This window comes from Loxodonta africana, chromosome 5, assembly GCF_030014295.1.
Source record: "Loxodonta africana isolate mLoxAfr1 chromosome 5, mLoxAfr1.hap2, whole genome shotgun sequence".
Lineage (NCBI taxonomy): Eukaryota > Metazoa > Chordata > Mammalia > Proboscidea > Elephantidae > Loxodonta > Loxodonta africana.
The window spans coordinates 107,991,645-108,008,635 of record NC_087346.1 but is presented as its reverse complement, the minus strand read 5'-3'; the positions used below and the strand labels follow the sequence as shown (position 1 = coordinate 108,008,635).

The 16,991-nt window shown below is 40.1% G+C and overlaps 1 protein-coding gene across 3 annotated transcripts in view; it reads left to right on the top strand.

The window, feature by feature from the left end:
• Positions 1-2,889: 2,889 nt before the first annotated feature.
• The window catches only part of SLAIN2 (SLAIN motif family member 2), a 108,076-nt gene continuing 93,974 nt past the window's right edge, over positions 2,890-16,991 (top strand). For 2 of the 3 annotated variants that reach the window (XM_010595665.3, XM_064285846.1), the window contains exon 1: positions 2,890-3,555. In XM_010595665.3, coding sequence (XP_010593967.1) covers positions 3,167-3,555 — 389 coding nt within the window. In that variant the 5' untranslated portion in view covers positions 2,890-3,166. The remainder of the gene's footprint in view (positions 3,556-16,991) is intronic. The other variant, XM_003415867.4, reaches the window with a different exon arrangement.

Sequence of the window (16,991 nt, the reverse complement as noted above, 5' to 3'; positions counted from 1 at the left end):
CAGTTTTGGACTTGTTTGAGAAGCCTATTAAATACCCAAGTTCCTAAAACAGTGCCTGCCACATAGTCCAAAAAGAACCCAAACGTGTTCCCATCGAGTCGATCGTGACTCATAGCAACCCTATAAGACAGAGTAGAACTGCCTCATACGGTTTCCAAGGAGTGCCTGGTGGATTCAAACTGTAACTTTTTGGTTAGCAGCCATACCTCTTAACCACTGTGCTACCAGGGTTTCCTGCCACATAGTAGGGACTTGATATTTGTTGAATGAAAAAAAAAGATGTAGAGTAAGGCAATTACAAAATACAAATATAGAAATCCAAGTAATCTACTACATATGTCTAGATATTTATCTAAGTATATTTACATTTATGTTTTGCAATGATGAAGATTCACCAATATATTGGAAATCATCCAACTCCCACAGTCTGAAAAAGGTAAAGACCTGAGATTAAGTAGCCAGAGATTAAGACCAAGCAACATATTTATGATATAGCCAGAACCTGCAATCAGGCCTCCTGATTCCTTTTTTTTATTATTTTAGATGAAGGTTTACAGAATAAACCGATTTTTCATCTTAGTACACACATTGTTCTATGACATTGCTCAACAAACCCACAACATCTCAACACTCTCCCTTCTCAACCCTGGGTTCCCTATTACCAGCTTTCCTGTCCCCCCTGCCCCCCACCTTCCAGTCCCTGCCCCAGGGCTGGTGCACCCCTTCAGTCTTGTTTTGTTCCATGGGCCTGTTCAACCTTTGGCTAAAGGGTGAACCTCAGGAGTGACTTCAATACTGAGCTGAAAGCGTGTCTGGGGGTCATACTCGCAGGGCTCCTCCGGTCTCTGTCAGGCCAGCAAGTCTGGTCCTTCTCTTTGAGTTAGAATTTTGTTCTGTATTTCTCTCCAGCTCTGTCCAGAGCACTCTACTGTGATTCCTGTCAGAGCAGTCAGTGGTGGTTGCCGGGTACCGTCTTGTTGTACTGGACACAGTCCGGCGGAGCAGGCCTCCTGATTCTTGATTCATTGTTCCACATTATATCCAGCTCTTTTTGCTCTGTGGAATCTTAGTGTTTAGGTTCATAATGTTGAGTGAACTATTCTTTTCAAGGAATATATTCGAAAGGTTCTTCTTACAGAAACTGGATAGTTGGAATTTATTTTACAAACTGTTAAATGCACTAAAAACTGCTATATATGAAGTCATCATAATGATTAACCCCCTGGCAACTAGTTTAGATGTGTCAGAGACAGCAATGATATTTAGATGTGCATTATATAGATAATACATGTGGTTATTAAGTGCTGTTGAATCAGGAAAACATTATCTATAGTTAGCCAGCAAACTTAAAATACTCAATGTGTCTCTTGCTACCAATAAACATCCATGTGATCCTTGACCTGTAAGAATGTATATTCTATTTAACTTCCGACATACCAGGTACCGAATGTCTATTGTGTCAGACATTATTCTAGACATAGTAAACAAAATGAATGATCCCTCTTCATCAAGTATACAGACAAAAACAAACTTAATTCCTAGAAAAAGAAGCATTTTTTTTTTTAATTGCAGACACCTATTGAAAACTGTTGATCAGGTAATGCTAGAAAAAAACCAACCAAAAAAAAAAACGTGGCATTGTCAGGAAAGGTGTCTTGGTCGGGTAAACATGGGTTTTAAGAGAAGGATCAGATTTGGCAAGTAGGATATTTTATTAAAGGACAATACAGCATAGAAAGGCTCAGAGTAGAAGAAACTAATTCATGTCATACAAATCCACGCCCTGGTGTAGTAGAACCGGATCATTGTTAGCTAAGGGCGGAGGAGGCAATTGAAGGAAAGCTGCAAACAGAAGCCAAGTAGTTCACAACGGACAGCTAAGAGAAATGCGCAAATCATTTACTTTTTTTGGTTTGTTTTGTCGCCAGTTGTGAGGCAGATTTTTATATTCATATATCTCTCCGCATTCTTCAGTATCTCTCAAAAGATTTCTTAAGTACTTTTAATATCCAATTTTGAAAAAATGTCGACATTTGAAAAAGTTTTTCTGCAGAAAACGATCCAAAGAGCAGAGTTAAAAAAAAAACCCAGTGAGTCCATTATTTAATGGGAAAAGTCTAAAGCTGCCTTCTATGGCTTCCCCCTCCCCTATGCTTCCGAGTCACAGGGTGCAGTTAAACTTTAAGTCGGGAAAACTACGCTTTATTCGATGAGATAATACCTTTAAAACGCTTAGCAGAGTGGCCCGTACTAAGCACTCAAGAAGTGGTAGTTATTATTATTTTGACCTTAGACCTCTTAACCGTTTGGTATTTTGTTTCCTCACTTTAAAAGAAGACAGGGATCACAGATCGTTTCTAAGGCTCCTGTCGGCCCTGACAATCTCCTGTTTCAAGTAGGCATCGAATAAACACTTTCTGAACTGAAAAAGTAAACTCTCTCCACGGGGTTGGGCTGAGTGCCCACTCGAGAACCAGCCGCGAGGTGGGGCAGGATCGGCCCGCGGGTATCACACGCCGGTGTTTGGCGGTGAATAACAACACGCCCACCATCCAAGACCGAATGAGCAGAATGCGGGGCTGAGCAAGGGTCCTCGCTCGTGAGCTCAACCCCACCCACAGTCAAATCCGCACTCATCCCTGGCCGCGCCCGGCATATCGCAACCGCTCGGTTCCCTACCGATAGCCCGAGTCACTTACCCAGTGGGCGGGCCCCGTCCCACCTCCCCAGCCCCACCCCTTCCGGGCATAGACCCGCCCACCCACTGCCCCGCCCACCCTATGACCCCGCCCATGGCCCCGCCCCGCAGCGAGCTCGGCGCTCCGTCCTCTCAGAGTCCGCCCGCGGCCGCGTCCATCCGCGACGCTCTGAGGTCACCGACGGAGCCGGACAGCAGGGGGCGGAGGGACGGAGGGAAGATGGCGGCGGAGGCCGGATATTGGCGCCGCCTCCCACAATCCTGGAGCCGGCGCAGATGAGGCGGCTCGGCTGGGGCCAGCAGCGCTTCGGAATACGAGCTGGGGGGACCCTGGTGGCGGGGCCTGGACCTGCTATATGCCGGCGCCTCGGCTAGAGTGAGCGGCGGAGGCGACACCTCTTTCCTGCGGCTCTCTCCCTGTCGCTGTGAGTCCGAGCGGGTGGCGGGCGGCGGAGTGGCGCGGCCGGGATGGAGGACGTTAACTCCAACGTGAACGCGGACCAGGAGGTGCGGAAGCTGCAGGAGCTGGTGAAGAAGCTGGAGAAGCAGAATGAACAGCTGAGGAGCCGCTCTGGGGCGGTGCAGAGCGCCGGCCCCCTCGGGCCCGGCAGCCCGGTTCGGGCCGGTGCGTCCACTCCCTCCTCCGGCACTGCGTCCCCTCGGGGCTTCCCCTTGGGCCTAAGCGCCAAGTCGGGCTGCGGGGCCGGCTCGGGCCCGAGGCGGACAAGTAGCGAGGAGCTGCGGGATGCCTCCTCCTTGTTGGCGGCGGGCGAGGGCGGCTTGCTGGACGAGGTGGAGCCGCTGCGGCCCGAGGAGTTGGAGCGCTTGTCAGGCTGGGAGGAGGAGGAGGAGAGCTGGTGAGTGCAGGGCACCGGGCCCGGACTGGGCGGGGATGGGCCGGGGGTGTAGAGCGTCTTCCAAGGGTCTCCTTGGTGGAACGCCTCGCTTTGTGTAGCGGGATCCGCTTTCTGGCATACTCATGGTCTTGCCTTGGCTGCGAAAAGATCGGCCGGAGGTGGGGATTCGAGGGGTGGGCTCGGAAAGAGGCTGGTAGGTAGTTTTCCTCTGGGCTGTGGACTCCCCGAGTCCTGGATCCCGTCGGGGTCTTTGCGTTGACATAGCCGGAGAAAGGCTTCTCCCCATGGGTAGAGTCAGAAACGAGAAATTGCTTTGTAGGAAAGAATCGTGCTTTGTGTGAAATACCAGCCTTCGGGTGGTGGCCGGGGCATTTTGGATTTCAGGGAGGGGTCTGCTGGATGAGGTACCACCGGTTGCGGGGGACAGACCAGAGTCGTCTACCTCCGTTTAAGTGGTCAGTGTTTTGGACCAGCGTGAGGTGGGTACATTTCTGGCAGGGATAGGGAGACCGTGTGAATCAGCATTCCCGTACGGGCAGTGGGGTAAAGCTTGCTTTGTGTGAAGAGGGCAGAAGGTGCTTCTTTGTGTGAAGAGTCAAGGGTGGAATAAGACCCTTATTCTTCAGTTTTTAAACAAGAATCGGGTTTGGGAATTTTTCGGAGCTGCGAAGTGACAGTTGTCACATCAGTCTTTCCATGTCGTCCTAGGGGCAGAGAAAGAGAGTCCTATTTTAAAATGTAAACCAAAGCTGTATTGTCATAAACCACTTTTTGATGAAATTGTGACCCACACCTTAATATCACTTACCTAAATAGAAAGGCTATGGAAGGCCTTTTCCGTCATATTTTATTGCAGTCAAACAAAGATGCCTATGGGAAATTCTTTTTCTTATCCCTTTTTAGAGTTTGAATTTTTAACTACAATATTTCTACTCTTTGTTGAAATGGAAACTTCTAACTTAGTGAAATAAAAATCCTTCATAGGCTCTTGGTATTGCAAGGCTCGATTGAACTTTGTAGTGTACTAAGGTTTTTTTTTTTAAGGTAGTTAAGAGCTTCGCATTCACACCAACCTCAATTCAGGCCCTGGCTCTGCCTCCCTTACTAGCTGTATGACCTTGGGCAAGTTAGACCGAGCCTCACTTTCTCCCTGTACTTGTTGAAGAAAATAATAGTTCTTACTTCTGTAGAGTTGTGAAGACTAAGTGAGGTAATGTGTGTATGCTTTTAGCACTGAGTCTGGCATATCATAAGCTCTCCAAGTCTAGCTGCTATTATACTTAAACCGAGTTATTTAAATCAAGACGTATTTAATGAACTCTTATAGGATTTCGTTGGAGATTCTAAACATTCATAAGTGTTGATCCCGTTTCTTGAAGTAGTTCAGTCTTGTCGGGAGCTAAGTTTTATGCAGTTAAATAGGCTAGGACATATACGATGGATAAATTGCCAAAGGAATGCTAGGAACAAAAAGTACTGAGAGTACTCAGAAAGTGGGAAGAGAATAAATAATTCAGAGTAGTTGGGGCAGACTTTTGAGAAGGGGGTGGCTTTGGAGCCTGAGGGTGGGAAAGAGTGAGAAGGCATTTTTGCGCTGACAACTGCAAGAGGGGAGTCAGAGGTATTTGTATAACTTCCAGTTAAGACAATTTGAATGACAGAGGTACCCTGGAATATGTTATGTCACGCTTTATTTTATTGCCAGGTGACACCAAATATTATTAGAACCGGCTATGGTAGTGACAGTTTTTCATATTGGTGTGAAATCACGTCCTCCCAGAGGAATCCTGGGTGTGTATACACTGTAAAAGGACTCAGAATCATCTAAATGTGGTCACATGCCTTTTCTAAGTGATGGTGATAATGATGCTCTTACCAATGAAGGTTAGCTGCACTCATGAGCCCGTTTTAGATTCTGTATTATTAGAACACATTGACTCCATTTGGAGAAGCTGATGAAGACTTTGACTGCTTTGATTTTTGAGCATAGGGTTTGTTCAGATAAAGCAAGTCTTAGGTACTATGACAGAAGTTTCTTTTGATTCCTGCTTACTACCTTGATCCTGGCTTCATATCTTGATATAAGTTTTGTGTGAATAAAAGTTTGATAAGTCATATTTGTTAATTAAAAGTTTGATAAGTCCTATTTGTTTTGGGGTATGTGTTTGGGGCATAAATTGGATGGAGATGGGTGTCAGGGATGGGGAAGGAAGGTTCATAGAGTAAAAACTTTTTTTATTTGTTAAAAAGCTGTATATCTCTACCTTTCTATATCTTCTACCCAGTGTAACTTTTTCATCTACAGGAATGTTTTTCCCCAAGTGTCTACCACAAAATGCTAGTTCTGAATGTGTCAATAGATATTACCTGAAAAATAATGGTGGCTTCTGGGGTCAAATAAATGTGGGAAAATCGAGGTTGAACAAAAATAAATGTTTCTTTAATGCTGAACTTTTCTGACGTACTAATGTGTACTCAGTACAGTAAATCTCTAAGAGGTAGTATTGGTTTCCTCAACTTATTTGAGCTCCCAGAGAACTAATCCTGTAGAACATACTTAGAAAACAGTGTTCTTAGATCAGTGGCTTTCACACTTTTGTTTTTTTTTAACTCAGCTGCATGGTAAGAAATACATTTTACATCACAACCTGGCACACACCTGTGCAGCTGAAACAAAAGTTTCACAAAACTGTAGTTACCTTTAGTACATGCAATGCACTGATATTTTCTATTGTTTTGTTTCATTAGGAGAAAAAAATGCATGTTACAATCCACTAAGCTGATTTTATGACCCAATAATGAATTGAAACTCTCAGCTTGAAAATACTGTTCTAGAGCAACACAGAAAAGTAGAGGGAAGGGAACTAATATTGTTATGCATCATAGTGTGTCAGGCTATGCTAGGCAGCTTATAAACATTTTTGCATTTAATTTTTATCCCTGTATGAGGTAAGGTATCATTTCATATGTAAGGAAACTTAATCTCTCTCTAAGCGTCAAATAACATACAGTAAATGATGGAGCTAGAATTTGGATTCAGGTCTTTCTGATGTCCAAAACCTATGCTGTTCCCACTGTATTTTGCTTTTTCCAAGTATAACCCCTTTCCGAATGAATAGCCCCTTCAGGTGTTTGAAGGCTGTTATCGTAACTCCTTCCCCGTACTGCACACTCTGAGCATTCTCCTCTCTTCTCTTTAGATTTGTTAATCCCAGCTTATTTAAACATTCTGTAGGTAATGTAATCCTCTGATCCTTCAACCTCCCTGGTCATTTTTCTCTTAACTTCAGTTGCTCATTGTTATTAAACATGGTACCCAGAACTGCATTCAATTTTTTGGATACTTGACCAGACAGTGCTAGCTATACCTTGCTTGAACTAAGTGCTGTTATTTTTTAAACCAAATAATTAACCTTTAGCTTCTGTAACTTATATGAGCTAGTAGTTTCAACTAACATCCCCATATCTTTTATACATAAATTGTTAAATTAGATCTCCATAACCTTGTTTTTCTATAGTGAATTTTTTTTTAACTTAAGTATTGGGCTTTTAAATTTCATTTTGTTAGTCTTGATTTAGGCATTTAACGTTATTCTTTCTGATTTTTTTTGTCCTCTTCATATTTGGTAGTCATGCCTACTAGGTAATTCAGATTGTTGGTAAAAGTATTAAATTAGAGAGAGTAAAGAACTCTGAAGTGTGCAACCTGACTAGACTCCCTTCAGGTTAGCACCAATCCATTGATCAACACACATTGTGGTTGTTTGATAACAGTTAATTCCAGCTATTATTATCAGACTCATTTAACATTTTGTCCATGTAGGTATTATGGAAGATTTTGCCAATAATTAAGCTACACTGTGCCTGCAGTGTTCTCACTTGTAATTTAGTAAACCTATCAAAATAGAAATTACAGTTAATTTGGATTGACGTACATGGTGAATTCTCTGTCTTTTATGTAATCACTTTTTCCTTTTCTGATTTTTTTTTTTAATCAAATTTTGAATTTTGCAAGGAATCAATTTGGTCTAGGTTTTCTAAACCACCAGCTGATATCAGGTTGACTGACTCATGGGGACCCCATGCATGTCAGAGTAGAACTGTGCTCCAGAGGATTTTCAATGGCTGATTTTTTGACTTTCTAGATACTGCTAAAATTCTGTCTTAGACAGTGTGCATCCTAGTCTGGTGAGTGGTGTCTAGGGTCTTAAAAGATTGCAAATAGCCATCTAAGATACAACTACTGGTCTCTTATTATCTGGAGCAAAAGAGAAGGAAGGAAACCAACAACTCAAAGACAAAACTAGTCTACAGAACTAATAATCTACACAAACAACAGCCTCACCTGCCTTGAGACCAGAAAAACAACACGGCTCCCAGCTACCACTACCAATCGTGCTGACCAGGGACTCAGTAGATGGTCCTGGATAGAACAGGAGAAAAATGTAGAACAAAACTCAAATACCTTTAAAAAAAAAAAAAAGACCAGACTCACTGGACTGGTGGAGATTAGATGAGCCCCCAAGATTATCGCCTTGGGATACCATTTAAACTTGCAACTCAAACCGCCCCCAGAGGCCCATAATATAAATAACATCACGCATGAGTCCTGTGCTCCTCTAAATGAAACCAAACAGTAAACATTTTCCCTAGACCAACGATGAGAAGGTAAGGGGGAACAGGGAAGCTAGATTAAGGGAAACAGAACAACCAGAAGGGAAATAATGAGACTTCTGATACATTGTGGAAAATGTAACCAGTGTCATTGAACAGTATGTATAGAAATTGTTAAATAAGGACCTAATTTGCTGTGTAAACTTTGACCAAAAATATAGTAAAAAAAATTTTTTTTATTCTCTCATTTGAAATTATCTTATTTCCCTTTATCCAGGTTTTTAATCCTGCCCTTGTTCTCCATGAGATTTCAGATGGACAGTGATTCTATGATAAAAACTTCTATTGGGAAGGTTAGACCTGAACCCATTTCAAGATCCATTCTGGCTTACTCTATCACCTTGCTTCATTTTAACTTTAATTTTCTTCGAAGGATGTTTATGCTGCTCTCTCCATTTGAACTATTTGCAGAACAACAGCAACTAAAGAAGAATTGAGTATTTCTGCTTCTGTCTGTCATCTGGTATCATGCGTATTTTGTCCCAGTTTTTTGGGGTGTCACTTCTTTGTACTACTGCTCTCAATGTGATTTTTTTTCCTTAAGCTTTTCTTTTGTTTTTTTTTTTAACTGAGATATAATTCACATACCAAAAAACAATTTACCCTTTCAAAGTACAATTCAGCGGGCTTTAGTATATTCATAAAGTTGTGTAACCATTACCATAATTCCAGGACGTTTTTTTCACCCATGAAAGAAACACTGACCGATTAGCAGTCACTCCCCCCAGCTGCACTAATCTCTCTGTGTTGATGAAATTGCTTATGCTAGCCATTTCATATAAATAGAATCATATGTGGCCTTTTGTGTCTGGTTTCTCCCTTAGCATAATATTTTCAAGATACATTCATGTAGTTTGTAGCTTGTATCTGTTCTTCATTTCTCTTTTATTTGTTTTTATGTCTGAATGTTATTCCATTGTATTACTCTACCACATTTATTTATCCATTCATCATTTGGGTTGTTTCTACTTTTTGGCTACTATGAATAATGCTCTGTAAACATTTATTTTTCAAGTTTCTATGTAGACATGTTTTCATTTCTGTTGACTATATACTTAGGAGTAGAATTGCTAAGTCAAATGGAACTGCTAGGTTAACTTTTTGAGAAACTGCTGAACTGTTCCAAAATTGCTGTACCATTTAATATTCCCACCAGCATGAGAGTTTCAGCTTTTTCATCCTTGCTAACGCCTGTTATCGAATGTGTTTTTGATGTTAAATGGTATCTTATTGTGGTTTTGATTTGCATTTCCCTAATGACTGATGTTATCAAGAAGGACCAGTCCCTGGAGAAGGACATCATGCTTGATAAAGTAGAGGGTCAGTAAAAAAGGAAGACCCTCAACGAGATGAATTGACACAGTGGCTGCAACAATGGGCTCAAGCTTAGCAACTATTATGAGGATGATGCAGAACTTGGCAGTGTTTTGTTCTCTTGTACATAAGGTCGCTATGAGTCAGAACTGACACGACAGACCTAACAACAGCAACGACTAATGATGTGGAGCATATTTTCATGTGCTTATTGGCCATTCATATATCTTCTTTGGAAAAATGTCTGTTGAAATACTTTGCCCATTTTCTAATCAGACTTATTGTCTTTATGTTGTTAGGTTGTAAGAGTTCTTTATGTATTCCGAATACTTGTTCTTCATCAGATATATGATTTGCAAATATTTTCTCCCATTCCGTGGGTTTTCACTTTCTTGATGGTGTCTTTTGAAGCACAAAGTTTTTAATTTTGAGGAAGCTCAATTTATCTCTTTTTCTTTTATTGCTTGTGCTTTTGGTATCATAGCTAAGGAACCATTGCCTAATCCAAGGTCATGAAGAATTACAACTTTTCTTCTAAGAGCTTTATAATTTTAGCTCCTAGATCCATTTTGAGTTCTTATATGATGTGAAGTAGGGGCCCAAATTCATTCTTTTTGCATGTGGGTATCCAGTTGTACCAGCACCACTTGTTGAAAAGACTATTCTTTCCACCCTTGACAAAAATCAGGTGCCCTTAAATTTATGGACTGAAAATTCTATTCCATTGATCTATATGTTCATCCTTATGGCAGTACCAAGGAGCCCTGATGGATACGAGGGCTGAGCGTTCAGCTGCTAACCAAATGGTTAGCAGTTCATACCCACTCAGTAGCTCCTTGGGAGAAAGACCTGGCAACCTGTTTCCATAAAGATTATAGCCTAGAAAAGTCTTTGGGGTAGTTCTGCTCTGTCACTTGGGGTCACTATGAGTTGAAAATCAATGAGATGACACACAACGACAACATGGCAGTACTACACAGCCTCGGTTACTATAGTTTTTTAGTAAGTTCTGAAATTGGGAAGTGTGACTTCAGCATTTTTTTTTTTCAAGATTGTTTTGGCTATTCTGAGTCCCTTGAATTTCCATATAAATTTTAGGTTCAGCGTGTCAATTTCTGCAAAACAGACAGCCGGGATTTTGGTAAGGGATGGTATTGAAATCTGTAGATCAATTTGGGTAGTATTTCTATCCTGACAGTATCGAGTCTTTCAGTCAGTGGATGACAAATATCTTTCCATTTATTTAGGTTGTCTTTAATTTCTACTATATTTTGTAATTTTCATTGTGCAGGTCTTATACTTCTTTTGTTAAATTTATTTCTAGCTATTTTTTATGCTATTGTAAGAATTCTGTTTTCAGTTTTATTTTACAACTATTCATTGCTAGTGTATAGAAATACAGTTGTTTTTTGTATATTGATATAGTATCCTGCAACCTTACTGAACCCGTTTACTAGGGGTGTGTGTGTGTGTGTGTGTGTGTGGATTCCTTAGAATTTTTTATATAGAAGATCATGTCATCTGTGAATAGAGATAGTTTTACTTCTTTTCTAATCTCAGTGCCTTTTATTTCACTTTCTTGCATAATTACCATAGCTAGAACCTCCAGTACAATGTTGAGTGGAAGTGATCAGGACATCCTTTAATGTGATTTTAGAGGTTATTTTGATTGCTTTTTATTTTATTGCTTTTTTTTTTTGTGGTGAAAATGTATACAACAAAATATTCACCAGTTCAGTAATTTTTACATGCATAATTCAGTGACATTGACTACATTATTCATGTTGTGCAACAATTATTACTCTTTTTCCAAATTATTCTACCACCATTAACATAAACTCAGTGCCCCCTAAGCAGAAACTCCTCCTTTCGGCCTCCCTCCCACCCCTGGTAATCACTAACAATCTTTGGCTTCTATATATTTGCATATTTTATATGTGAAATCATACAGTATTTGTCCTTTTGTGATTGACTTATTTCACTCAGTGTAATGCATCAGGACTTTTCATTTCTCTTTATGACTGAGTGATATTCCACTGCATGTATATACCACACTTTGTTTATCCATTCATCTGTTGATGAACATTTTGGTCATTTGACTACTGTGAAAAGTGCTGCAATGAACATTGGTGGATAGATTTCTGTTTACATTCCTGCCTTCACTTCTTCTGCATATGAAGAACTGGGATTGCTGGGTCAAACGGTAGTTCTATGTTCAACTTTTTGAGGAACTGCGAAACTATTTTCCACAGTGGCTGTTCCGTTTTGCATTCCCACGAGCAGAGGAGGAAGGAGGGTTCCAATTTCTCTACAACGTTGTGAACAGCTGTTGTACCCTCCCCCCCTTTTTTATCATTGCCATTTTAATGGGGGAGAGATGGTATCTCATTGTGGTTTTGATTTGCATCTGGCATGGTGGTTAAGAGCTACAGCTGCTAACCAAAAGGTCAGCAGTTCAAATCTACCAGCCACTCCTTGAAAAGCCTGTGGGGCAGTTCTACTCTGCCCTATAGGATTGCCATGAGTAGGAGTCACTCAACAGCAGCGGGTATGGTTTAATGGGTAATGAAGGAGCCCTGGTGGTACGGTGGTAAAACACTCAGCTGCTAACTGAAAAGTCAGCAGTTCAAACCCACAAGCTGCTCTGCAGGAGAAAGATGTGGCAGTCTGTTTCCATAACGATTTACAGCCTTGGAAACTCTATGGGGCTGTTTGATTCTGTCCTGTAGGGTTGCTATGGATCAGAATTGCTAGAGGGCCGTGAAATTGGTTAATGGCTAAAGACGTTGAACACCTTTCATGTGCTTGTTGGCCATTTGAATATCCTCTTGGCAAAATGTTGCTCCTTTTTTTAATAATAGCTACCAAATATTTTTTTGTTTGAATATGTGACCTATACTCTGCTAAGTACCATATATATAAGATTTTATCTTCCTAACAACCCAGTAAGGTAATAACCCATTGCCATTGAGTCAACCCCATTTCAAAAATGTGGAAATTAAAACTTTGGATAAGTAACCTGCTTATAGTCGCTCAAGTATATGGCTGAGCGAGAAATCCTGGTGGCATAGTGGTTAAGAGCTACAGCTGCTAACCAAAAGGTTGGCAGTTCGAATCCACCAGGTGCTTCTTGGAAACTCCATGGGGCAGTTCTTCTCTGTCCTATAGGGTCGTTATAAGTCAGAATCGACTCTCTGGCAGTGGGTTTTGTTTTCTGCCCTTTTATCATTACTTTTTTTTTTTTTTTGTAATGATATTTTTGTTTGTTTTAATTGTGTTTTAGGTGAAAGTTTACAGCTCAAGTTAATTTCTCATTCAAAAATTTATACACATACTGTTTTGTGACATTGGTTACAATCCCCACGATGTGACAGCATGCTCCCCCTTTCCACCCCTGGTACCCTATGTCCATTTGTCTAGCTCCTGTCCCTTCCTGCCTTCTCATCTTGCTTTTGGACAGGAGTTGCCCGCTTAGTGTTGTATATTCTGAGCCCTCTACACGTTTTTACTAGTTTTATACGTGGACCTCCTTTTTTACTTCTTGTACTTGGTTGTTCTTTGGAACCCCTGGGTGTCATAACACAGTAGCTAAGAGCCATGACTCTGGACCTAGACAGCCTGAGTTGGAATCCCTGCTCCCACATTTGCTAGCTGTGTGACCTTGAGTAAGCCACTTAAACTTGGTGCTTCAGCCTCTTTGTTATCTCTAAAATACAGATGTAATTATTTCTACCAACCTTATAGAATTAAATGTAATATATGTAAAGTGTTTAGAATAGTGCCTGACACAAATTAGATGCATAAGTGTTAGCTTTCATCATTATCATCATCAATATCGTTTTGTTATTTTAGTTCCAGCCTGCCTTTCTTTGCTTTGAACTTTAAAAAAAACTTTTTACTTCCGAAAATTTGAAACATATACAAAAGTAGAGTGAAAAGTAAAATGAACTGCCACTTAATTATCACCTTTTCTTTAACGCTTACCAACTCATGCCATTCTCGTTTCATCTGTACTGGCCAAACCCTTGGAGTATTTTGAAGCAAATTCCATCCCAGACGTATCATTTAATTAATAAACATTGTAGTAAAAGATAGTCTTTTTAAACATAACCGCAATACCAGTTTCACACACCCCAAATTAAAAATAATTCTTTAATGTCATCAAAAGTGCTCTGAATATTTTGAGATCAGAATTTCTAAAAACTGGCATGCACATCTGTGTTTGGGATATTCCTTCTTCCTGTTTTAAACCCTAAGGTGAAATGGCCTCTTTCTTCCAATATTTTGATCACTTCGTATCCTCAGCCAATTTATTGGTGGTAGCAGTCAGTCCTTCTTGTTTTATCCTCAGCCTTTTGAGAAATTAAATGGTTGAGGTAAATCAGGAATTTTTTAGGTGGGAATATTATTCAGCCATAAAGAAAAGTAAAGTTTTGATACTTGCTATGACGTGGATGAGCCTTGAAAACCTTATGTTGACTGAAGTCAGACACAAAAGGACAAATGTTGTATGATCCCACTTATATGAAATATCTAAAAAAAAAATTTTTTTAAATAGGTCAATGTATAGACAAAAGTTTATTAGTGCTTGCCAGAGGGTTGGGCTGTTGCTAAGGCGTACTAAGTTTCTGTTCAGGTTGGTGAAAAATATTTGAAAATGGATGGTGGTGATGGTAAATGTAATTGTTATTGAATTGATTAAAATGACAATTTTTTTTTGTAATGTAAAAATTAAATCTATATTAATTTAAAATATATATTAAAATTAAAACAACAACACACAAGGAGGGGAAAGATGACGTGCAGTTGCCATGGGGACGTTATCGATGACTAATCAGATTGCTTTTTGTGTTCTGAATAAAAATCCAACTTTAACATTTTGAAAGATAAAGTTCCAGAACTGAAGGGGACCCAGGCTTCATGTCAGGCAAACTTGTGTGGTCCTGGGGTCAGGATCTGAACCATTGTAAGCTTCTGTTTCCTCGTCTATAAAATGAGAATACTAACAACGTCTAGCTTCTAGAACTCTTTTGAGGATTAAATGAGATAATGATTTAAAAAAAGAAAGAAAGAAAGAAAAGGGTTTCTTAGGTGTTATACTGTGTGTAGAGCCCTGGTGGTGTAATGGCTAAGAGCTTGGCTGCTAAAGAAAAGGTTGGCAGTTCAAATCCACAAGCTGCTCGTTGGAAGCTCTATCAGGCAGTTCTTCCCGGTCCTATAGGGTCACTATGAGTTGGAATCGACTCGATGGCAACAGGCTTTTTACTATGTGCAGGAGTCCCTGGGTGGCATGTACGGTTAAGTGCGTGACTGTTAGCTGAAAGGTTGGCAGTTCAAACCCATCCAGAGGTGCCTTGGAGGACAGGCCTGGCAGTCTGCTTCCGAAAGGTCATGGTCTTGAACACCCTATTGAGTGCAGTTCTACCCTGCACACATGGGGTTGCTATGAGTTGGGATCGAATCGACAGTAACCAGCAACATACTATATGCAGGATGAAGGTTTCAGCAGATACCTAAATCACTTGAGGTGATCCTATGTCACTATTATATCTTTCCTCTGTATTACCTACCCATTGCCCTCAAGTTGATTCCGACTTACGGTGACCCATGGGACACAGTAAAACTGCCTCATAGGGTTTCCAAGGAGTGACTGGTAGATTTGAACTGCCAACCTTTTGGTTAGCAGCCAAGTTTTTAACCACTGGCATTATTCAGACTTTTCCTTGGCTGGTTGGCCTGTAGTCAACTCTTATAAGGTAATCCTTGTTTTTATGTTTACAATTTGTTAGTATTTAACATTTTTAGTTAAATTTAGTTTTAGTGCTTCTGATAAATGTGTTTGTAACCATAGTTAAATGTATTTGTAACCATAGGCGCCAAATTTTTGTAAAACAAAATAATTTTAGTCCAATTTTTCCATAAATTCACATTTTTATTAAATTTACCTAGAATGGATATATATTTACTGAGGAAAGAAACAGTCTTGGGTCTCAAAGTAAGGATCCTGTAATAATGGTTTTTATTAGAATTTATTAAAGGCCTCATATTAAAGAATGAATTTGTACATATAATACATATAAATCTCTACATTACTGTTTAAAATAAACTTAATATTCGTTGCTGAGGGCCTTAGGAACTGACTGCCCTGCCTGTGGAAGTCTCTTAAGATTGTTTATCCCTACTTTGAATTGTTCTAATTGAGAAGGAATTTTCATGTGGGCAAAAAGGGAATGTAGTGTGAAATACTTTCTAAGTAAGTTTTAGATTGTTTATTCATCTACTCTGATGCACTATTATAGATGAGAGTTTAATATTACACATGTTCATATAAAAAAATTTTTTTTTAGACTGTATTATATAATCGGTTAGTTTAAATTTGGTAGTATGTCATTTGTGATTATTTTTCCCCTTTTTTTTTGAGAGATCCACTATTTCTGACACAAACCGTCTGTATCTGCAGTGGAGACAAAGATTGAGAATAAAGATGTTAGGAAAAACTGATGTGAACTGTTGTCTTCTTTGCTAGAATTCTAGGAACTTTTACAGAACATAAAATCATAGAAAAATGGAATGAGAAATGGACTTTGAGATTAGGTAACCATGCATCTTGTTTTTAAGCTGTTTGATAGTCAGACTGGCCAGGGCAGGTTTTTATTTCTTCTTTCCTTAAAAATTTTTGATGTTGGCGATATCACAGTAATCCTGATAAGTTCCTCATATTCTGTTAAATACATTTCACTTTAGATTTATTTTCTCTTAACCATGTGAAGATGGTTTAAATTCAGATGGACTTCTCATCAATATATTTTGTTGATAAACTTTCCAAGCTTAGAAATAGTTATGTGGTTTTTCCGCTTACCATGCTTTTCACTAACGGGTCTTCACTTTTTTTTTTTTTTTAATTTTTATCATACTTTAAGTGAAAATTTACAAATCAAGTCAGTCTTTTATACAAAAATTTATATACACCTTGCTATATACTCCTAGTGCTCTCCCCCTAATGAGACCGCTCACTCCTCCTCTCCACTGTCTGTTTTCGTGTCCATTCAGCCAGCTTCTGACCCCTCTGCCGCCTCATCTCCTTTACAGACAGGAGCTGCCCACATAGTCTCATGTGTCTACTTGATCCAAGAGCCACACTCCTCTCCAGTATCATTTTTTATCCCATAGTCCAGTCCAATCCCTGTCTGAAGAGTTGGCTTTGGGAATGGTTCCCATCTTGGGCTAACAGAAGGTCTGGGGACCATGACCTCTGGGGTCCTTCTAGTCTCAGAAAGTTAAGTCTGGTCTTTTTACCAGAATTTGAGGTCTGTATCCCACTGCTCTCCTGCTCCCTCAAGGGTTCTCTGTTGTGTTCCCTGTCAGGGCAGTCATCAGTTGTAGCTGGGCACCATCTAGTTCTTCTGGTCTCAGGCTGACGTAGTTTCTGGTTTATGTGGCCCTTTCTG